Source organism: Tiliqua scincoides, chromosome 4, assembly GCF_035046505.1.
Source record: "Tiliqua scincoides isolate rTilSci1 chromosome 4, rTilSci1.hap2, whole genome shotgun sequence".
In the NCBI taxonomy this organism is placed as follows: Eukaryota; Metazoa; Chordata; class Lepidosauria; order Squamata; family Scincidae; genus Tiliqua; species Tiliqua scincoides.
In genome coordinates this window covers 82071966-82092304 of record NC_089824.1, presented here as the reverse complement: position 1 = coordinate 82092304, position 20339 = coordinate 82071966, and the positions used below count along the sequence as shown (strand labels likewise).

General features: G+C 44.2%; 1 protein-coding gene across 1 annotated transcript; it reads left to right on the top strand.

The window, feature by feature from the left end:
• The first annotated feature begins 10260 nt into the window (after positions 1-10260).
• On the top strand, positions 10261-19814 carry NQO2 (N-ribosyldihydronicotinamide:quinone dehydrogenase 2). Its single transcript, XM_066626366.1, has 7 exons — positions 10261-10364; positions 12228-12262; positions 13219-13383; positions 14875-15005; positions 16207-16320; positions 17143-17244; positions 18398-19814. The coding sequence occupies exons 2-7, from the start codon at positions 12256-12258 to the stop codon at positions 18569-18571; spliced, it is 693 nt and encodes a 230-aa protein (XP_066482463.1). The 5' UTR covers positions 10261-10364; positions 12228-12255; the 3' UTR covers positions 18572-19814.
• Positions 19815-20339: the final 525 nt, after the last annotated feature.

Sequence of the window (20339 nt, the reverse complement as noted above, 5' to 3'; positions counted from 1 at the left end):
ATCTGTCAGGACCCACCAGAAGTGATGTCATGACCAGAAGTGATGTTATCAAGCAGGAAAATTTTTAACTATTCTAGGCTGCAATCCTACCCTCACTTACCCAGGAGTAAGTCCCATTTACTATCATTGTTAAAAGCATATATATAGTAGCCTGTTAAAAGTACAGATCTGTAACATTTCTCCAGTGCAGTCACATGCCATGGTAGCATCAAGTCTAATATATTTTTAAAAAAATATTGAAATGAATGGGTATGCATCTGAAATTGGCTTGCAACCCACCTAGTGGGTCCCAACCCACAGTTCGTGAAACACTGGCCTAAGACCATCTGCTCTAATGGATATGCAAAAGTAACTATGTAATGGTTACAAAGTACCGTGATTCAAACTTTCTGAGATTGTATAGATTTTTGCATATCAAAAATATATAACAGCATACTGAGAAGGTAGCAGCATAGGGGTGGAGGTCATGTAGTTCAGCCTCCTGGATGCAAAGCAACCATCTATATATGCAAAAGTCCTGCACAGATCGACCCTCAAAATCCAAACTGCTATCAGGCAGCATGGGCATAACAACATTAGCAGAGCAAAAGGTTTTCTGACTGACAGCAAACTAAGCAACATGTAAGTGTAACAGAAAAAGCATGCTTTTTATAAGCTACTCACTGGGTCATCTGGCCTGGAGAAAAAAATGCTTCCTCAGACTTGAGTATCATTTAAGAACAATCAACTGAGTGTCTAAGACAAATACTTTTTGAAATATTAATCATCAAATAACCAAAATCCTAACTGCTAGTGGTCCCAGATACCTATTTACTAGAAGACTGATTTTTCTGTGGGTTATCAGTGTCGGAATGTGCTAACAGAGGAAGCTACAGCTTCCCAGAGTGACTGTAGAGTCTTCTGTGGTCTTCAGCCTTTTCTGGAACTAAAGATTATATGTCCCTCTAGTATTGTAGAGGGACTATTGTACTATTGTAGCTTTGGTTTGATTTGCTCCTTTCCTAAAGGGATCAACTGTAGTGTTAACGACGACTGTTTTCACTAGCGATGGCAATCATTAATTCACCATAGTTGATCCAACTGCCTGCATATGATCCAACACTCACTACTGATCAGAAATAGTGCCTGTTTTCTGATTCCTGACTCATGGGAATAAGATATACTTTTGAGAATCATCAATGATAACTCTCCATTAGGCTATATAAAAACCTAAAAATTGTGTGGTGTTTCAAATTATCCACTGCTGAGAAACAGAAATGCACTGTTAATGTAACATGAGCTACATCAGTCTCTCAAGTAGCCCTTGGGAAAGACAGTGACATTAACAGATGTCCCTAAGTAAATCTCAGTTGCCACCTGTTGAACTGGATGTTTCTCAGCTAAAGTCCTTTTGAAAAGGTTCCAGAGGAGGCACCTGTGCATTCCTGTTGCCAATGTTACTGCTTCTGTTGTAGGAGAACTTCAGGAACTCTACACTTCCCTTGACTACATGCCTACCAGGGCCGGCTTTAGGCAATTGGGGATTTTAGGCCATTTTGCCCAATTGGGCCCCACAGACAGTGGGGGCCCCATGCTGCCCTTCCACCCACTGCTGCTTCCAGTTGGTCCAAAATTGGTGCCATGCAGGCAGTAGCATATGTGCCTTGCTCTTTCTCCGCCCTAACAGCTCCCAGTGCCATTCTCTCCCCTGTCTCACTCCGGAGCGGACTGCTGTGGATGGGGCGGTAATGGGTGTGAATCGGGGAGTGCTGTGGGCTGGGCACACACTATACCACTAAAGTTACAGAAGTCCTATCCACCTGCACAGTAATAACAGATTTTTTTTCTCTTGGTCTAGGTCAATTCGAGAGCTAAAAAAATGAGTAGGTGGGCCCCGCAAAATTAGAGGGAGCCCTGCGAAAGTGTTTCCAATTGGGCCCCGCAGTTCCTAAGGCCGACCTTGTGCCTAGCAGTCTGTGTACATGCTCAAACTAAAGACAGCAACATTGGCAATGCACAGAATTGAAAATCATTTTCAGAAGCATTTCTCTCTTGTAGCCACCTGGTGGCACTGGGTAAATATTTGTTACTATTAAAAGCTTTTATTTTTTTACCCCCCTTTCTGATTTTGCTGTGAAAGCCTGTCAAGGCCTATGCACATGCCTTCTTATGACATCCTGTAGTGTAGGGTAGCACTGAGAAAGATAACATTCACCCCTGTGAATTGCTGCTTCTCCCCATCCTCTGATCATCACATCAAACCACATATACAATATGCCACTACCGTTCATCTAAGTTAGGTTAAAGCTGCCAGCAGCAATGTGGGATCTGGATCACATTACCACCCCTTCTTTCAGCTGAGGATGTCAACTGAGAGCCCTCATGCTGAACTACAGGAGGAAGGAGTGGGGAGTGTCCTGGCCAGTGGCTTAGCTAATGCACCTGTACCCAAAGTCAATGATGATTTTGTAGCTCCTCTCCATTGCTAGAGCCTTGAAACATGACTTCTGGTTTTCACAAAAGAGGAACTTCTGGAGCACTAACCAGCAGCATGGGGCCTGGGGCAATTGCCTCCCTCAACCACCTTAAGAATGCCACCAGCCCTGGCCAGCATTCCTGCAGAATCTCTCTTCTTTTTTACATGCATCCCCTTCTTCACACACAAACACACTCAAGCCTTCTTGGGAGGACTGATGGCCCAAACCTATCCAATTTTCCAGTGCTGATGCAGCTGTGCCAATGGGGCATGAGCCACATCCTGCATTTGGGGGGGGGGGCAATCACAGAGGCTTCTCAAGGTATGAAACCATTTGATCGTTTATTATGCTGTATTGTGTTTTGTTTATAGGGCTGTACTGTGGCTGCACTGGTGGTAGAAAGTTGGATACGATTGGGCCCTAGGTCAGGCTATGGAAATGGGAGGCTGATCACTCTTCAGGTTAAAGGAGCTGTTGTTGTTGGCATCCTTCAGTCTCGAAGACTATGGTATCGCGCTCTGAATGGTAGTTCTGGAACAGAGTGTCCTCTCCAGAGCGCGAAGCCTGGGTAAAGTAGATATGGAGAATAGACTGTTACCCATGCAGCAAATCCCCCATCTCCGCATCGCTGAAATGGTCCAATGGAAAGGCAGAAGCCAATACGGTTGGTTCCAGCGGCGTTGCAGGAGTTGCCAGAACGTGACTGTGTTCAGCCATGAACTGCCTCAGGGACTCCGGCTCCGGATTTTGCCTTGAGGTTGACTCCTGAAGCCTTTTCCATAACTGGATGTAGCCACAAGGCAGTGGAGGTTTGGGATCAGAGTTTTCCTTCTCTCAGATGAGCTGCCTTCCCAGGCTATCGAGTCCCATCTACCCGGTGGCTGTTTAGTTGCCTCTTACAAGTACAGCCAAACTGAGGGCCTATTCTTATCCCCAACCCCCAGAGGAATTAAAGGAACTAGTTAAAGGAACTAGTTAGATTGATTAAATCCAAAACAAAGAGGTTTATTGAGAGTAAAAATAGGATAGACAGATTTTCAAATTTTATACTAGAAGTCAAGAGGCAATGTTCAAAAGGAATCTGAATTAAGGCTTCCCTGAATTAAATATTCCACTTTCAGTTCCACATCCACCTGGTACTGGAGAGAAAGACCTTCTTTGGAATTTACCCTATCTTAATTGGACAGAGTCATAGCTTTCACCTTGGCTGGCATCTTACAACTTAATGTAGCTGATCAGCTCTATTTTATACAATTTGGAGGGAACCAACCCTTCAGCCCCTGTAGGCTGCTTTGAAAATAGGGCTTTCAAATTTCCTGTTTCTGAGTCAGGTGAATGAACTAGACCAATGACAAGGTGTAAGCTAAACCTAGTGGGGATCCAGGAAGTTTTCAGTCAAGCCTACTGTTTCTCTGGTGATACCAGATGCTCATAGGACTTCAGAAATACACAGGAGGGGCAAGTACTATGTATGATATGTGACAGAATGGACAGAATGGGGTATATAACTGACCTAGGTCAGCTTCAGTCTACAGAGTGCTGTCATTCAGGACAAGGGATCCTTAGGAGAGGGGTATTTATCCGTGACACAGCCACTGTGACAAATAGTGTGATGTTCTGCCTGTCTGGATCCAACCACTGTCTGGATTGTTAATCCAACCCAGGGATGGAATGCAGAAGGCTTGAGAATGGCCAATGAGAGAGGTGCATTCTAGGCTCTAGGTGGGAGGGGGAAAGCTGGGGGGAGAATGGTGGTTAAACTGACCCAGAGAGTTGGGGTTGAGCAGGAGTGGTAGAGTTTTAGCTCTGTTGGAGCTGTGTGAAGCTGGAGTGAGTAACATTCACACTTGTCAGGTTGGTCTGTCACTGCATGTAAGTGCAGGCAAGGGTGGGGGTGACTTTGGTAAAGAAAATATCCTGTTATAGTCTATTAAGGTGATGGTACTGAGAGGTAAACTGAAGTCATGCCAGATCCACACTGCCGGGGTTGTTATAACAACACATAACAAATACTGATAATCTCAGCCTAATAGAAGGGTCTCTGTAACAAGTGAAAGTAAACACTCAGAAAAACAAACTGAACTGTTCACTTTCTCTGACTCACTCTAGCAGCCATGTTTCTCAGGTTCATACTGGGCACAAATCACTTTGGCTTAAGAGGTTATCTTAAGCCAAAGTGATTTGTGCCCAACATGAACCTGAGAAACTGTAACACTGTACACAGTCTAAAGAAATTGGAACCAAATAAGCCATCCTCTGCCTTTTTAGGAGGATAAAAAAAAACTTAGGGTTCAGGGTTCAATCCTATCCAACTTTCCAATGCAGATGCAGACGTGTCCATGGGGTGCGTGCTTCATCCTGTGGTGGGATGTCGGTCACCCCTCAAGGTAAGGGAATGTTTGTTGCCTTATCTCAGGGCTGCATTGGCACTGAAAAGATAGGATCGGGCCCTGAATGTATTTTTTCTTTCAAAAGCTGGCCTCCTGCATACTCATGAAGAAAGATTCATAACACAATATCTAGCCCTGGTTCTTTCTTCACTTTGAATGAGTCACAGAATAGAACCATAAAAAGTATTCTACATAAAAAGTATTATACTACCGCAACACCCAGTTTTTGTGTACACACATGTATTTTGCCCTCATTTGAAGGTAACCTGTCATAACCACATTTTCCCCCCTTTCAGGCACATGCAACTCCTGGCCTGAATCATTTATTGCAAGCATCTGTGTACAATCTTATCTAGTCAATCAATGTGACTGGTTTAGACATGCAGATAGAACGTCAGATAACAGCTGGCTGCTCTGTGGTATTATGTACATATCTAGTATATCTTTAGCACTGTCAAGAAATAGCAGCTCATTCCAGAAGCTTCTGATGCAGGAGCTGGTAAACAGTGGTAACCTTTGAGGCACCTTACTGCAAAATTACTGTGCAGGTTGTTGTACTTAAAAGAACCTTACAGGAGAAAGATAAGGGGTTGCAAAGACTATTTCCAGCAGGAACAAACCACATGTAGGTTGTTTGCAAGAAACCATGATTACTGGGAAGAGAAATTAATCAGCTTCTTCTTTGAAATTCACAATTGAACAACTTTTGCTTGGGTGAAGGGAAGTGAAGATGTAAAAGCCTTTTCTCCAACTCTGGGGTCATCTTTGCTCAGAAAACAGGCCCCATTATCTACTGCTACACATTGCTGCGGCCTAATTCAAGTTTCCCATGATTATCAGAAAGAACTGACTTCCTCAAACCCTTGCAATTAATCAAAAATGTTCTTACGATGAATTATTCCAACACCATATTTCTATGCCAGTGGTTCTCAAACTGGTGGGTCGCAACCCACCAGTTAGTGTAAAGGTTCCCCTGTCCTTTTAAGGGGCGGGGGAAGGGGAGAGGTAGGGAAGCTATCCCCAGGATCGCATCCATTTGGGGGGGCAAAGGGGATGCTTGTCACTTACTTTTAGAAGGCAGGGCTGCAGCAGGTGTGGCGAGCCCTGCGCAGAGTTCCCCAAAGCTTGGAACTTCCCCTGAAAGCGGGTGCAAAGCGCCTCCTGCGAAAAGGAAGTGCTTTGCACCCGCTTTCAGGGAAAGCTCCGAGCCTTGGGGAGCACTGCGCAGGGCTCCCCCCACCTCCTGCAGCCCTGCCTTATAAAAGTAAGTGACAAGCGCCCCCCCTTAGCAGCTCGATCCTGGGGATCGCATTGCTGCCTAGCCCCTCCCCCATAAAGACTTACTGAGGGAGTGAAGCTCCCTCAAAGTTTGAGTACCACTGTTCTATGCAACCAATTTAGGATCAGCCCTGATGGGACAAACATTTCCAATAGACTTTTTATTTACAGAGCATAAAGAACCCAATTTGAGTAACTTAAAGTTCATGAATGCTCATGAGATGTTCACAGGAAGAGCATTGGCCATGTTAACTCAGTTAAGAACAAGGGATGATTATGACAAAAACATTATACACTATTTGAGGAATAATCAGCACGCACTGTGGGGGGGAAGGTCATCCCATTTGGGAAGTCTCCCAGTGGCTTGTAGTAAATCAAACAATAATTATTACCTATATTAAAAACAAGTGAGAGTGAAGAAATAATCAGGGGTGAACTTGAGATAACAATCCAGGGCAGTTTTTGTATATCCTTAAAAAGCCTAGGTTTGCTGATGTCATAGGTTCATCCAATCAATTTTCAAGTGGGGGTCATCTGGGCATTCCAACACACCCTTTTACCCTTCCAGGTGGGTTTGGCTTCCCAATTGGTAGGCACATACCAATTTAAGCGTGGGAGGGGGTGTTAGCCAGCATACTTTGTCTGTGAGTAATTCCTGACATGAAAGCAGTGAATCCACATAGTACTTGTGTGGGATGTCATGTGACCTTTCTACAATGGTGCTGGGTTTAAAAAAAGACAGGACACTGCAGGACACAATTGCCTCAGCTGTTTTTAGGATGCTGGGACATCAAAGAAGCCTTGAGATTTGTTTTTTTTTAATGCAAAAATAGAAGGAAATAGACACTAATGAATTGTGCCACATTAGTTCCGTTTCCTCTATGGAATTGCTTCCAAAAATACACCCACTATGAATTTTCATTAAGCAGCTAATATTATATTCTGGGTTGAAAACAATCAAAAGAGTTTTCATCCCCTTTGTCATTACACAGTTATGCAGTTCATTCGTTTCAGCCATGTATCCACATCCATCAAATGGACAATGGTATTTTGCATCAACTACGAGATTAGTGGTTCTCAAACTTTTTGGGACTGGGTCCCACTTTTTAGAATGACAATCTGTTGGGACCCACCAGAAGTGATGTCATCAAGCTGGAAGTGATGTCATGGCCAGAAGTGACATCATCAAGCAGGAAAATTTTTAATACCCCCCATACAACAAAATCAAATTAAGTAAATTAAAAGTTTATAATACAGATAAGTTTTTTTAAAAATTATTTAAAATAAAGAACCCTCTTAACTCTCCCAAGCAGTTTCTGATCTTTTAAAAAAAAATTCCCCAAACATTCCAAAGGCTGCAATAATATCCACATTTACCTGGGATTAAGCCCAATTGGCTATCATTGTTAAAAGCGTATACATAGTAGCTTGTTAAAAGTAGAGGTCTGAAACATTTCTCCGAATGCAGTTACATACCACGGTAGCATCAAGCCTAATATAATAAAAACAAAATTAATGAAATTAATGGGGACCCACCTAAAATTGGAGAACTCATGCAGGGAAAGCACCCTACAGGTAGACCACAGCTGCAATACATCTGCAAGAGGGATCTGAAGGCCTTAGGAGTGGACCTCAACAAGTGGGAAACCCTGGCCTCTGAGTGGCCCGCTTGGAGGCAGGCTGTGCAGAATGGCCTTTCCCAGTTTGAAGAGACACTTGGCCAACAGACTGAGGCAAAGAGGCAAAGAAGGAAGGCCCATAGCCAGGGAGACAGACCAGGGACAGACTGCACTTGCTCCCAGTGTGGAAGGGATTGTCACTCCCGAATTGGCCTTTTCAGCCACACTAGACGCTGTTCCAGAACCACCATTCAGAGTGCAATACCATAGTCTTTCGAGACTGAAGGTTGCCTACTACCTAAAATTGGCTCGTGGCCCACCTAGTGGGTCCCAACCCACACTTTGAGAAACACTGTACTAGATTTATTTGCTCTCTCAAATAAATAATCCTAGCATTTTCCTTATATCACACACTTTAAAAGTACACAATGTCCCTCCTTGTGAAACATTTGTCAGTGCATTCAACTCAGATACTCGGTTTCTGTTGTATTGAGAAATTAAGTGATAGACACACATGGGTCAATTAGACTACACACCTTCCCTTCCAGGCTCAGTTCTACTGGGAAGGATGATCATCCTGTATAGGACTATTTGCAATATAAGTACTGCATTCTGCCCAGAGATTTGGACTACTACTACAACTCTCTGGGAGTATGTTCTTGGCAGAAGGATTCTAGATCCTCAAGCCCAATGGAGCTATGTTAATCAGCACAGAAAAATATGTTAGAAATGGTTATAAGTCAGATGCTGCTCATGGGACCAAATGAAACAATTCTGGGAGGAGGTGGTAATTAAGAAACAAGTAGGCAGGTCAAAGAGTTCTTAAGCACTCCATACTTCCCCAAGTAGTGAGGAAGTACCCTCTTAGCTAAAGAACACAACTGGAGATCACAATTTGGCTCAAACTGGGTGTGATGGAAGCACAGCAACAGACACATCGCATCAGGGTAAACAAAAAAAAAATTGGTGGTGGGTAGCGCACTTGCCTCAAAGTACTCTGAACTGCTACTGCCACAAAATGGTCAGATCATGTACTTCGCCACAAGATGTCGCCCTTACGCTTTACACTGCCAAGTTAGTGGGGAGTGGGTGGGAGAATAAGAGCTGAAAACCCAACCTTGTCACCTTCCAGGGCCTGAATGGTGCTTGTGCATGTACCAGAAAAAATGGGGGAGGGGGGCACAGAAGGGGCAAAGTGGGTGGAGTGTGAGCTCTTTCCCATAGATTTGATTTCTGCCAATAAAATCTATGGCTGCAGTCCTAACCACACTTTCCTGAGAGTAAGCCCCATTGAACAAAGTAGGACTTACTTCTGAGTAGACCTGGTTAGGATTGTGTCCTATCATTTGTCTTTCACTTTCCTTAACACTCCCATCCTAAACATAATTTCTCTTAAGGAAGCCGGGCACTTAGACTTTGATGATGGAGTTAAAAGTTCTCTCCCGCCCGCCCATATCAGTGATAAGACACGTCTGAAAACACACGTGTCATCATCACCACCCCCCAACTTTTCTGTAAAGGGTCGCTGCGCGCTTTGGTACCGTGGCGGGTTGTTCCCCCGGGAGGCGAGCAAGGACTCCGGGGTCCACCGCGGGGGGGGGGGATGTTTGCTGGTGGGTCACGATCCGATTTTTGGTGGGTCATGAAGGGCCGGAGAGAGCCTCCAGTGTAAACACAGGTGATGGCGGGATCAGATAACTAATTGCCTCAAGCCCTGAGAGGACATTCAAAACAATCAGCTAGCTCAGCCGTTTTCATCCACTGTGCCATGGCCGCAAATGGTGTGCCGCAAATGGTCTGCAGGTGTGCCATGGCAGTTTGGGGGAGGGTCATTTATTAGTGGAGCCACTGGGGGATGTGAGCCCCTCACCAACGGTATGGTGTGCCTTGTCAATTGTCAAAAAACTGAAGGTGTGCCTTGTCAATTTTAGTGCTTTGCCAGTGTGCCCTGAGATTAAAAAGATTGAAAATCACTGAGCTAGCTGCTAATTGCCCTGCAAAGAGCTCAGCTCCTGCAGTTTGCAAGGCACTCGGCTCCTGCAGTTTGCAAACACGTGTAAATACAGAGAGAGAAATGTGTCTTAGTTGGTGCTCCCCGCATCCCCACGGGGGGGGGGGATAAGGATGCTAGTCCTCTTCACCCTGTCTCCTGGACCTGCCTGAAGATGCCCCCTTTCCGCTTGCTGTTGCTCCCCCCCCCCCCATCCCTGGAGAGGCTGGAGGAAGCTCTGTCCAGGGTTGGTTTGCTGGGCTGGGAGCACACAGAAGGCAGTCAGGGAGACGTCTGGAAACCCTTATGCATGACGGTAGATGCCTCCTGTACATTCCTTCCCCTCGTCACAACCACGCCTTCCTTGCAAGTGGGGGGAGTTCTTCTTGACCCTTCTATTGCGAGCAGCAGGGGAAACCCAGGCGGTGACCAGCCTGCAAAGGGGGGAGGAGGGAGACGATCAGTAGTGCACCCTTATTGGTTCAATGTGGTCGAGTTGACAAGCGTGGAGGCGGAGTTCCCATAGCCTGGCTTTCCCTAGCAAGGCAACATTAGTTGCACTGGTTGCCATCGTCATCTTCTTGCTGTGTAGAGCCCAGGAGAGCCAGATCTTATCACATGTATCTCCAAGGTAAGTGACTCCTGACTTGCACAAACAGTGACCTGGTGTGCTCTTTTCCCAGGACATGTGCTCTTGTCTAGCCTCATGTCCTGGAAAAGATCTAAAATGTCCTCCTTTTCCCTGTGATCAGGTCCCTGCAGGCAGCACACAGCCTTCTTGTTATTAGATGTAATATAGATTTTCATTTAATAGGTAATATAGTGTTTAAATTGACCAGTCATGTAATCAATACATGACTGTTCTTAGCTTTTATTTTGTCATGTCCCATATTTTTCTTGGATATCCTCAGTGGCGTAGCTATTGATCAGGTAGCCTGGTGCCGAGCTCAGAATGATGCCCTGGAAGTGACGTCATGCCTGGGCTTTTAAAAAAGTGAAAATGGGAGAAAATCCTCCTCCTCCCCCACGCAGCTCACTGCCCACTTGTTCTGCCACCTCCCCCCATCATGTCCTACATTTTGGGGTGCCTTGTCTTCTTTTGTGGTTATGACAGCTGGTCACCCTCTGCAAAAAACAAGTGGTGTATCATTCAATCTAGTGAAAGGGGGAAGGGATGCTGGGGAGGGATTGCAAATTGCGCCTTATTTTTTAAAGAGCCTTATTCCAACTCGTTAAGCACTGTAGAATAAATGATGCAGGACCCAATCCTATCCAATTTTCCAGTACTGCTGCAGCTGTGCCAGTGGGGCATACACTGCATCTTGTGGTGGGGCAGCAGTCACAGAGGCCTCCTTAAGGTATGGGAACATTTGTCCCCTTACCATGGGACTGCATTGTGGCTGCACCGAGGCTGGAATGGTTGGCAACCTTCAGTCTCGAAAGACTATGGTATAAGCCTACAGCACCCAGAATTCCCAGGGGGTAACTCATCCAAGTACTAACCAGGCCTGACCCTGCTTAGCTTCCGAGATCAGGCATGTGCAGGATAAATTAGATAGGATTGGGCCCGCAGTCTCTTTTGGAGGAATCTGAGCAGGGCTCTGTGATGGCTTTGATGCCCCTGAAATAAATGGCAAGGAGGTTGTGGGAATAAAAACAGAAAAATATTTCAGTTTTTTCAGCTGCTCTGTTCCTTTGCAAATGTAGCAAGTGCTGCAGAACAATTGTTTTTATTCCCCCCTCCCTTTCTTGTGTTACAGTAGTAGGTTGGAAGAGGAAAGAACTGAGGGCCCAATCCTATCGAATTTTCCAGTGCCAGTGCAGGTGTGGCAATGGGGCATGCACTGCTTCCTGTGGTGGGGAGGCAGTCACAGAGGCCTCCTCAAGATGAGGGAACATTTGTTCCCTGACCTCAGGGCTGCACTGTTGCTGACTGGCACTGGAAAGCTGGATAAGATTGGGCCCTGAATCTCACTCCTTATTGGAGTTCTCCTTTAAGTCCATAACAGTGGTAAACTATCTTGGGGTTTGCTGTCACCCCTGGGTTAGTTTTGCCTTCCTGGTGAGGGATAAGGAAAACTTTTCCCATACATCACCTTCAGAAATATGATCACATATATGGTAGAATGTGTTGCAAAATGGTTGTCTGTATGCTATCTCTCTTACTTAAGGGATATGACTTTGCTATGGCACCAATACTGTAATATTTTATTTTGTAATCCCTCTTGAATCTGCTGGTTTAGACTAGTCACTAGTGTAAAGTGCATCACAAATGCAAATAGCTACAAAAAACCAAATTCTGGGTAGATCAACTGCATAGTGAGAAAAAAATGTGGCAGATAGCCTGTGTCAAACCAGGCTCTGTTTTCCAGTTGGACAAGGAATATGTTCGCTGCATATGTCCTTTCACCATGTATTTTTTTTCTTTTTTGTGATACACCTAGCAAGAGCTTTTCAAAAAGGAGGTACTTTAACTCTCTTTGGTTTCTTATAGGTAAAGACGTCCAGTAGCTTTTCAGAAAATGGCAGGTACGTTTCACTTTTCTTTCTCAATCATCAAAATTATTGAGGTAGACAGGAAAGTTTAACATAAGTTGAGACTTGGTTCCCAAAGCTAAGAAGAGTTAGATCTAAAACAAGGTAAGAGGGTCTCTGAGAATGTTCAGAATCCCCTTGATTTGAATCATCACAACCAGGATTCACACATGCAAAGGATAAATATTTTCAGACTGGAGACTATCAACTCAATCCTACCTCCCCATGCGATGTTGCAGTGGTACCAGCCTGCCACCCACTGTATCCTGTGGGGGAATTTCAGCCTTTGAAAGCCTCCTCGGGGTAAGGGAACACTTATTCCCTTGCTGCTGGGTAAACCCATGCTGGGCCACGGAGTCTACTAGGATCTGCACCAACTCTGTAGCTGGCATATGTCCACATGTACTCAGGTCAGGGGATCAAGGCCAGGAATGGGATTAGGATTCAGTGGATGCCACTGCTGCTGAACCCACCCCCTTCCTGCCCACTCCCAACCTGTTCTGCCCACCTCTGCTTCCCTCCCATCCCCTGGCACACAATTACTGTACCAGCAGGCAGGTGTCGTCCACTGGTATGTGGAGTTGTTTGCAGCAGCAGCTCTGCTGTGTCGCCTTTTGCAACAGCCAGAAAGAGTCTTGCACTATCAGTGTGCTTGTTCCAGTGGCATATGCCAACTATAGGATTAGGCTGTGTGACTTGTAGTTGGACTTAAAGTTCTGCACTTGCACTGTGTTTGGTGGAGCTTACACCTAAGTAAGCAGGCAGAGGATTGCAATTTTAGCTGTATTTATTTGGTCAAGTAGCATGAGCCCTGGCTTCTTCCAGTCAATGGGAAATGGTTTTTTTTTTTTTCATTTTCATACAAGAGCTTAGTTATGCCTCACCTGTGCTTCAGATCTGTCAATTATCAAGGTGTTCAATGATTTTGTTTCCTCTTTTCATAACTTCAGGAAAGAAGGTCTTGATTGTCTATGCACACCAGGAGCCCAAGTCCATGAATGGGTCCTTAAAAACCATTGCAGTGGAAGAATTGAGTAAACAAGGCTGCAGCGTCACTGTTTCTGATCTTTATGAGATGCAATTTGAGCCAAGGGCAACAAGAAAGGACATCATTGGTACGGAGTGGATTGCAAAATTGAATCTCTCTTTGATCATGTAGCAAAAAAAGAAGAAAGTCCAGTGGCATTTTAAATGCTAACATGCAGTAAGGAGTGGATGGGGAGTCCTGGACTACCTTTGGCGTCACCCAGAGGGAAGGGGTTCAGATTCTTTCCCTGACCATAGAGCCACATCTTCCCCTTGACCACCTCCCCCCCCATCCCTTATATGCCGGTTTCCAGCCACACCTATTGTTTGCCTCCCTTGCCTTGAGTAGATAATTCCAAACAGGTTATTGCTTAGAAATCTTCCTTCTGACTCAAGGGAAGGAACTAGCTCAGCCCCTCCTTCTTCCCTTCCCCAGTGCTGCTCTAATCTGTCATCCCTGTTGTAAGTCTTGATCCCCTATTTGGGACAGCGTCTCATGGGGTTGCCTCAGGAACCCCTTCACATACTTTGTGTCAGGAATCATGCTCAGTGGACTAGTTAACAGCAGCATCTGCTGAAGTAAGTGGCTTCTAGCCTGTGCCACAATGAACTTCTTTATGCCATCCTTTGCTACAAGCAACTATGTAGTGCAGGAGTTCTTAAACTGGGGTTCATTGACCCTTAGAAAGTCCACAGATGTGCTTCATGAACCATCTTGGTTCATGGTTCATCCAGGAACCAGATGCAAAAAAAAAAAAAAATTATCTATATATGTGTTTTTGCACTTTTCTGGGGAGTCCATATGTTTCATCAAATTCTCAAAATAATCCGTGACCCAAAAAAGGCTAAGAACCACTGATCTAGAATGACAATTTCCAAAAAGACAGGGATCTTGTGGATCTTACCTTGTGTAAACCTTGTGGGTTAAGTCAGAATGCCAGATGTAGGGGAGAGCACCAGGACGAGGTCTCTTGTTATCTGGTGTGCTCCCTGGGGCATTTGGTGGGCCGCTGTGAGATACAGGAAGCTGGACTAGATGGGCCTATGGCCTGATCCAGTGGGGCTGTTCTTATGTTCTTATGTTCTTAAATGTGAAGATGTTGGGAGGTCCAGTTTCTCACCTTTCTAACATGATTGGATAGGAGCTGCAGCACCTGCTTTGCATGCAGAAGGTTCCAGATTCAATCACAGCTCTCCAGGTAGGCTTGGGAAGACTCTTCTCTGAAATCCTGGACAATCAATGCAGATGATATCTCTATGGCCCAGAGGTCTGGCAACTTCATATGTTCATAGGTGAAGCCTTTCAAAATTCCCTCTTCCACTATGGTTATAGTGGAAGAATAGTCTTAACCTAGACTAATTTTAATTCACCTCTTCCCAGGGAATTCTGAGATGAAATGACTCACAGTGCAATCCTATGCTTGTCTACTCAGAAGTAGGTCCCGTTGTGTTCAATGCCCCATTTCCATTATTCCCAGGAAAGTGGTAAAGGATTGCAGCCTGAGTTAGCAAATCCTAGATGATCTCTTATATTTGGCTACAATACAGATGGGGAGATTATTTTTCTATTTCTCCCACAGGTGATCTGCAGAACCCAGGACAGTTTAATTATGGAACCGAGTTATCAAAAGCTTGGGAAATGGGGTGCCTATCTGAAGATGTGATTGTGGAGCAGAAAAAAGTTAAAGAAGCTGACTTAGTGATTTTCCAGGTCAATATTTTAAACTTTAGTTATCATCTTCTACTTCCAGTGTAGAGTATTTCTGCTAGGACTGATGTCTGATGGCTTAGTGGTGACTCCCTACAGCATGCTTATGTAGCCCTTCGAGCTGTGGATTGCTGGGGGATCTTGAATCTGTGAAACCACTTGATTAGGAAGCATCTTCTGAATAACATGCACATGGAGAGAAGTGATGTAACCTCTCTGTTACCTGTGTTTATGTTCCATGGGGATGTGGATACAAACTGATCTGTTGGGGTACGGTCAATTTTCAGTTGCTTTGACATAAAGGAAAAATTTGAATAGGAGCAAAGTCAAGGACAAGTATTGCTTGCCTCCAATGTGAGCTGGCACATTTTTCCATGGTGTTGTGCTGAAATTGATACACCAGATATAAAAGTAGGAAGAGCAAGATGTAGTAAAATTACTCTGGTTGAAAAATCAAACCAATGGAAGGGAAAATTGCAGGGGGCCAAAAACCAAGGCACTAATCAACTAGAAAAGGGGGAGTGAGACAATGTGCTGTAAAGATTGACAAGGATGTTAAAAAGCAAGTGGAAAATAAAAACAGACCCCACTACAACTTCTCTGGCTAATTTATCTGTCCTACATCTGTTGGTCTGGTAACCATACTTGTAGCAAGGTGAGCAGGCAAGCCCTTAGAAAGCAAGCAGGATCTCACTTTTTATAACCTGAGAGGGTTAAGCAGGTTTCATCTGTGGGATTGGGTACTGGCAAATCACCTGGATTCCTGAATAGCCCTATCTTGGAAATCAGATGGGCTTCATGGTCTAACTTAAAGCCACATTCTTTGTTTGCCAGTCAATTGGAGAAGAAGATGATGCTCAAACAAAGGATAATGGTCATCTGGGTGACTCAGCAGCCTTTTTAGGATGCTCAGGCATCACAGAAGTCTCTGGGGTGCTGGAAAAGTTCTAGGCAAAGAAAAATAGGGAAACTGAGACTGCACTAGGCATCTGCAGTCCACACAGGGACTGTGCAATGTGCTGCTAGTTAAAGTAGATTAGGAAGACCAACAGCGCAGGAGGCACAGGAGTTTGGGGGCAAGACCAGACCCACCCCCCAAATAATGGATGCCTCTGTTTGGAGAAGCTTCTTGTTGTGGATGGTATCATTGCTGGGGATGCCTAGAAGCATATTTCAAATTCATAGATTCTTTGGTTTTATCCAGTTTCCCCTATATTGGTTCAGCATGCCAGCAATCATGAAGGGCTGGCTGGACAGAGTCTTCGTCCAAGGATTTGCTCATGATTTCCCGCAGTGTTTTGATTCTGGTTTACTCAAGGTATGTTGTCTATAAAATCTCGAAGTACATTTGTTAATGTTTGTATTGTTCTTTAATGAATATTCAGGCTGCATTCTTATGCCCATTTACCTGTAAGTAAGTTCCAATGCACACAGTGTGACTTATATCCAAGTCAACATGAATAGGATCAGGCTGCATGACTTATAATGATGTTTAGGCTACAGTATCCCTAACATTCAGGAAGGATAAACCACATTAGTTTTTTTTGCACCACAGTCCTGAAAATTAAGCCATGATCGTGTCCCCATGTAGATGAGAAATTCAGGCTAGGGAAATCCAATAATAAGCACACTTATATAGCACTTTCTGAGTGTGCAAAGTGCTTTACAAGTATTATTCCAATCTTTATAACAAGCCTGCACAGTAAGAAAGTATTATTATCTCCATATTGCTAAAGGGGGCTAAAGTTGAGAGGGAGTGGCTTACAGTTCAGTCTCTTATGTGAAGTTTTCAACTTGTCCAAAGAAGCCAGTGAGTCTATTCTTCTTCCTGCTGACCATGTCGGCCATCTTACACAAAAAGAGTTTGTTTGTTGTGTTTTAATGTCATTACAGTCTCTCCCACAAGTGGATTGCTGCCTCTTTCAGTGTTGGATCCACCTGCACAAGACACACACATGTGCGAGAACAACCAGAATTTCACATGTGCAATCTCTGCAAAAATTAACTCAAACCACATCCAATTTAATTGTGTGACTTGGCCCAAAGTGCCTTCTGAATTCTAAATGCAAGGATGAGGTGGATTGTCTTCACATTTTCTAATGCTTCATAAGGAGCCTAAACATTTCTAGTTTCATTTCAGAATAAACTAGCCTTACTTTCATTTACCACTGGAGGAGACAAAGGAATGTATTCAAAAGAAGGAGACAGTGGCGATATCCGATATCTTCTGTGGCCCATGCAAGTATGTGTATATGAATACACTTTCTCGATTCATGGCAAGTCCTCTTATTTGATTGAAGTATTTTATAATGTGGAGTTACATTGTTTTGAGAGGACTTTTTGTCTAGAAAAGCAAGATATAGGCAAATTTATAAATATAAATTATTTTATGTTAATAAATGGCTATAAATGAAATGTGATCGGGGCACAACTCCATGCCACTAAAGCATTCAGGGCCCAATCCTGTCCAACTTTCCAGCACGGATGTAGTCACAACATAAGGTAAAGGAACCTTATATTGAGGAGGCCTCTGTGATTGCCATCCCACAGCAGGATGCAGTGCAATCCCCAATGGCATACCTGTATCAGCACTGGAAAGTTGGATAGGATTGGGCCCTCCGTCTCTAACTATAGATGTCCCTGAAAAAGTGCGTTGGAGCAAGTTATATCAGAGGAGAGGGATATAACATTTCCTTGTCCCAGTGTTCTAAAACTGAGACCATGATTGATTGACCCTAACCACACAGGCAAGAAGGGCCCAATCCTATCCAATTTCCCAGAACTGGTGCAGTCGCAATACAGCCCTAAGATAAAGGAACAAATGTTCTCATATCTTAAGGAGGCCTCTGTGACTGCTGCCCCACCACAAGATGCAGCGCATGCCCCATTGGCACAGCTGCATCAGCACTGGAAAATTGGATAGGATTGGTCCCTCAGTCAGTGGAAACTGCTGTTTTGGAAAATGTATGAATGTGGAGAATTCAGAGAACCTATCTTGTATGCGGAAACCCTGGCTGAGGAGCATCAGTTACACAGCTATTTTAGACTTAGGTAAACCTTGTTTGATGGTCTTGGTGGCCCCAGCTGGTTGGCAACCTTCAGTCTCGAAAGAGTATGGTATAAGCCTACAGCACCCAGTATTCCCAGGGGGTATCCCATCCAAGTACTAACCAGGCCTGACCCTGCTTAGCTTCCAAGATCAGACAAGATCGGGCATGTGCAGGGTAACACCATTATGCATTTTGGGTAGGGAGAGGTGGGTTTAACTGCTCATTATTTTTAGCAAAGTAAGTTAGTATTAAAACAACTTGCTATCTTTTCACAGTTTCCATTGTACTTTCCACATGAAGTAAATCACTGTGGTCTTTCTATCTCTGTCTTTTCTTGGAGTCTAGCATGGAATAATGCATTTCTGTGGCTTCAGTGTCCTTACCCCTCAGATCTGCTTTGCACCGGAATCTGTAACAGAGGAGGACAGGGTGCAAATGCTGACTTCTTGGGCAAAACGGCTTAAGACAATTTGGGAGGAGAAACCTATCAATTGCACTCCGGAGTGGTACTTTAAATAACAGCTGGGTAAAAATGTCACAAATAAATATTTTCTGGTTTTTTGTTTCTGTAAGATTCTTTATTCTTTTCCTTCTCTATTTTTGGTGCATGCTGAGGATAAGTAAACCTGGGATAGAATCAGGTCTGGTCTTATGCCATGGTTTTCACACAAACCATCTACAAAGCTCATCTCCTTTTTCCTATTTCTATGTCTCGCCAATGGTTTAATGAAGGAAAGTTTGGCTCATTGACTTAGGAGGAAAGTAGCACAGATTTGGTTCTGTAGTTTGCACCAGCAGGGGCTTCTACACTGTCCATCCCTACAAGATGCTCTGCACTGATCTGCTGCTTAGTTCCTTGACCACCTGCTGTTAGTCAGTAACAACCAAATTGGGGCCTCATGCATATTGGGATTGTAATGTGGGTGATAGGGGGTGTTAAGCTTACCCTGCTCCATGGTCCGGCTCTGCAGGGGGCCTGATCTGGCTGATACTAACTCTGAAAAAGACTCCTGTTGGCACCAATAGGCCAAAACATGAAGTTGCTTGCTAGGAACTTCATGTAGCGACGTCAGCCTTAAGTATGTGTCATGAATAAGCCCCTGCAAGGCCTAAGTTGGCATTAGAAGCCTGAACCAAACTAAGAAAGTGTAACTGAGCAAGTTGCTAGCAGTTCACAGCTGCAGGAATGTGGGTAATAACACTAGAGAAAAGGAATGTGTTGTCTCTCCTTTGATGGCCAGAAAGGACAGATAACAGAATTACGACCAATTAGAGTGCTTGGCACCCAAGTGGACAAGGAGCCTCCTTATCAGGGTAATTGAGTGCAGCTGTGAATCTCCAGTTGGGAGGGGGAAGAATTATGAGGGGTTAGCAACAAGGCCAGCTTCAAGAAGATTCTGCTCATTAAGGATTCTGTTTGGACAGTCTAATAATTATGAAGTCACCTTAGTAATATTGGCCTAAAGGTATAATAGTGACCAGGAGGTGTGGTTGTTCCCTCTTGGACAGAGAGTCTTGGGTGCGGCACTACGAGTGTAAGCTCCATTGTCCAGCATGGGCACCTGGCCCCATAGGTAGCCGTGGAGCTAAGTAATCTGCAAAGGCTGACTGACCCAGGTGAGAGAGAGGTATTAATAGAGATAGCCAGCTAGCTTTATTATTTTATTGCTGATATATTTCCTAGATGTTTATGCCTCTAGCATTTGCTGCCTTATTGTAGAGTGTGCAACCTTATATACTTAATAAACTAAAATATCTTTTACTACATTGTTTCATTGTCTATTGGGAACAAAGGTTCAGAATCCTGCCTAACCATTCAGCAAGTTACTAAGTACTCGTTGAGGTCTAGCACCTTGAGGACTAAGGCTTTAATTAGGAAAGAGGTTCAGTGACTGCAAGGGCTGGCAATCAGCCTAGAGGGTCTCAGTGTCCCTGGACTGAGGCAATGGCACAACAAGGGTGGTGGCAGTACTACTGGGCAAGGAGCCTTGAGGTTTTTAAGGTTAAAAGAACCAAGTGCCCTAAATCTCCTAACCCCCTTTGATTTTGACAGTATGATATTGCAAGACTGCAAGGTGAAAGAGTCAGCTATTCCAGTAATTCTTTTTTTCCAGTTTAGTGCTTGAAATATTTGGCACTCAAAAGCATTTTTTTTCCTTTGGGAATGAAATTGAACATAGTGTTCTCAAAGAAAGCTTGATACCTTCTTGCTGTATAGCAAGTCAGTGTGACTTATGAGCAATTTCTTTGCCTTTGAGTATTCTTTATACAGCTCTACATTTCATCA

What these genes read in the sequence shown, in the direction of transcription:
- NQO2 (XM_066626366.1), top strand. An exon ending in AACAAGAAAGGACATCATTG is followed by an intron (nt 13,384 to 14,874) that starts GTACGGAGTGGA and finishes TTTCTCCCACAG; the next exon opens with GTGATCTGCAGAACCCAGGA. An exon ending in TTGATTCTGGTTTACTCAAG is followed by an intron (nt 16,321 to 17,142) that starts GTATGTTGTCTA and finishes GTTTCATTTCAG; the next exon opens with AATAAACTAGCCTTACTTTC.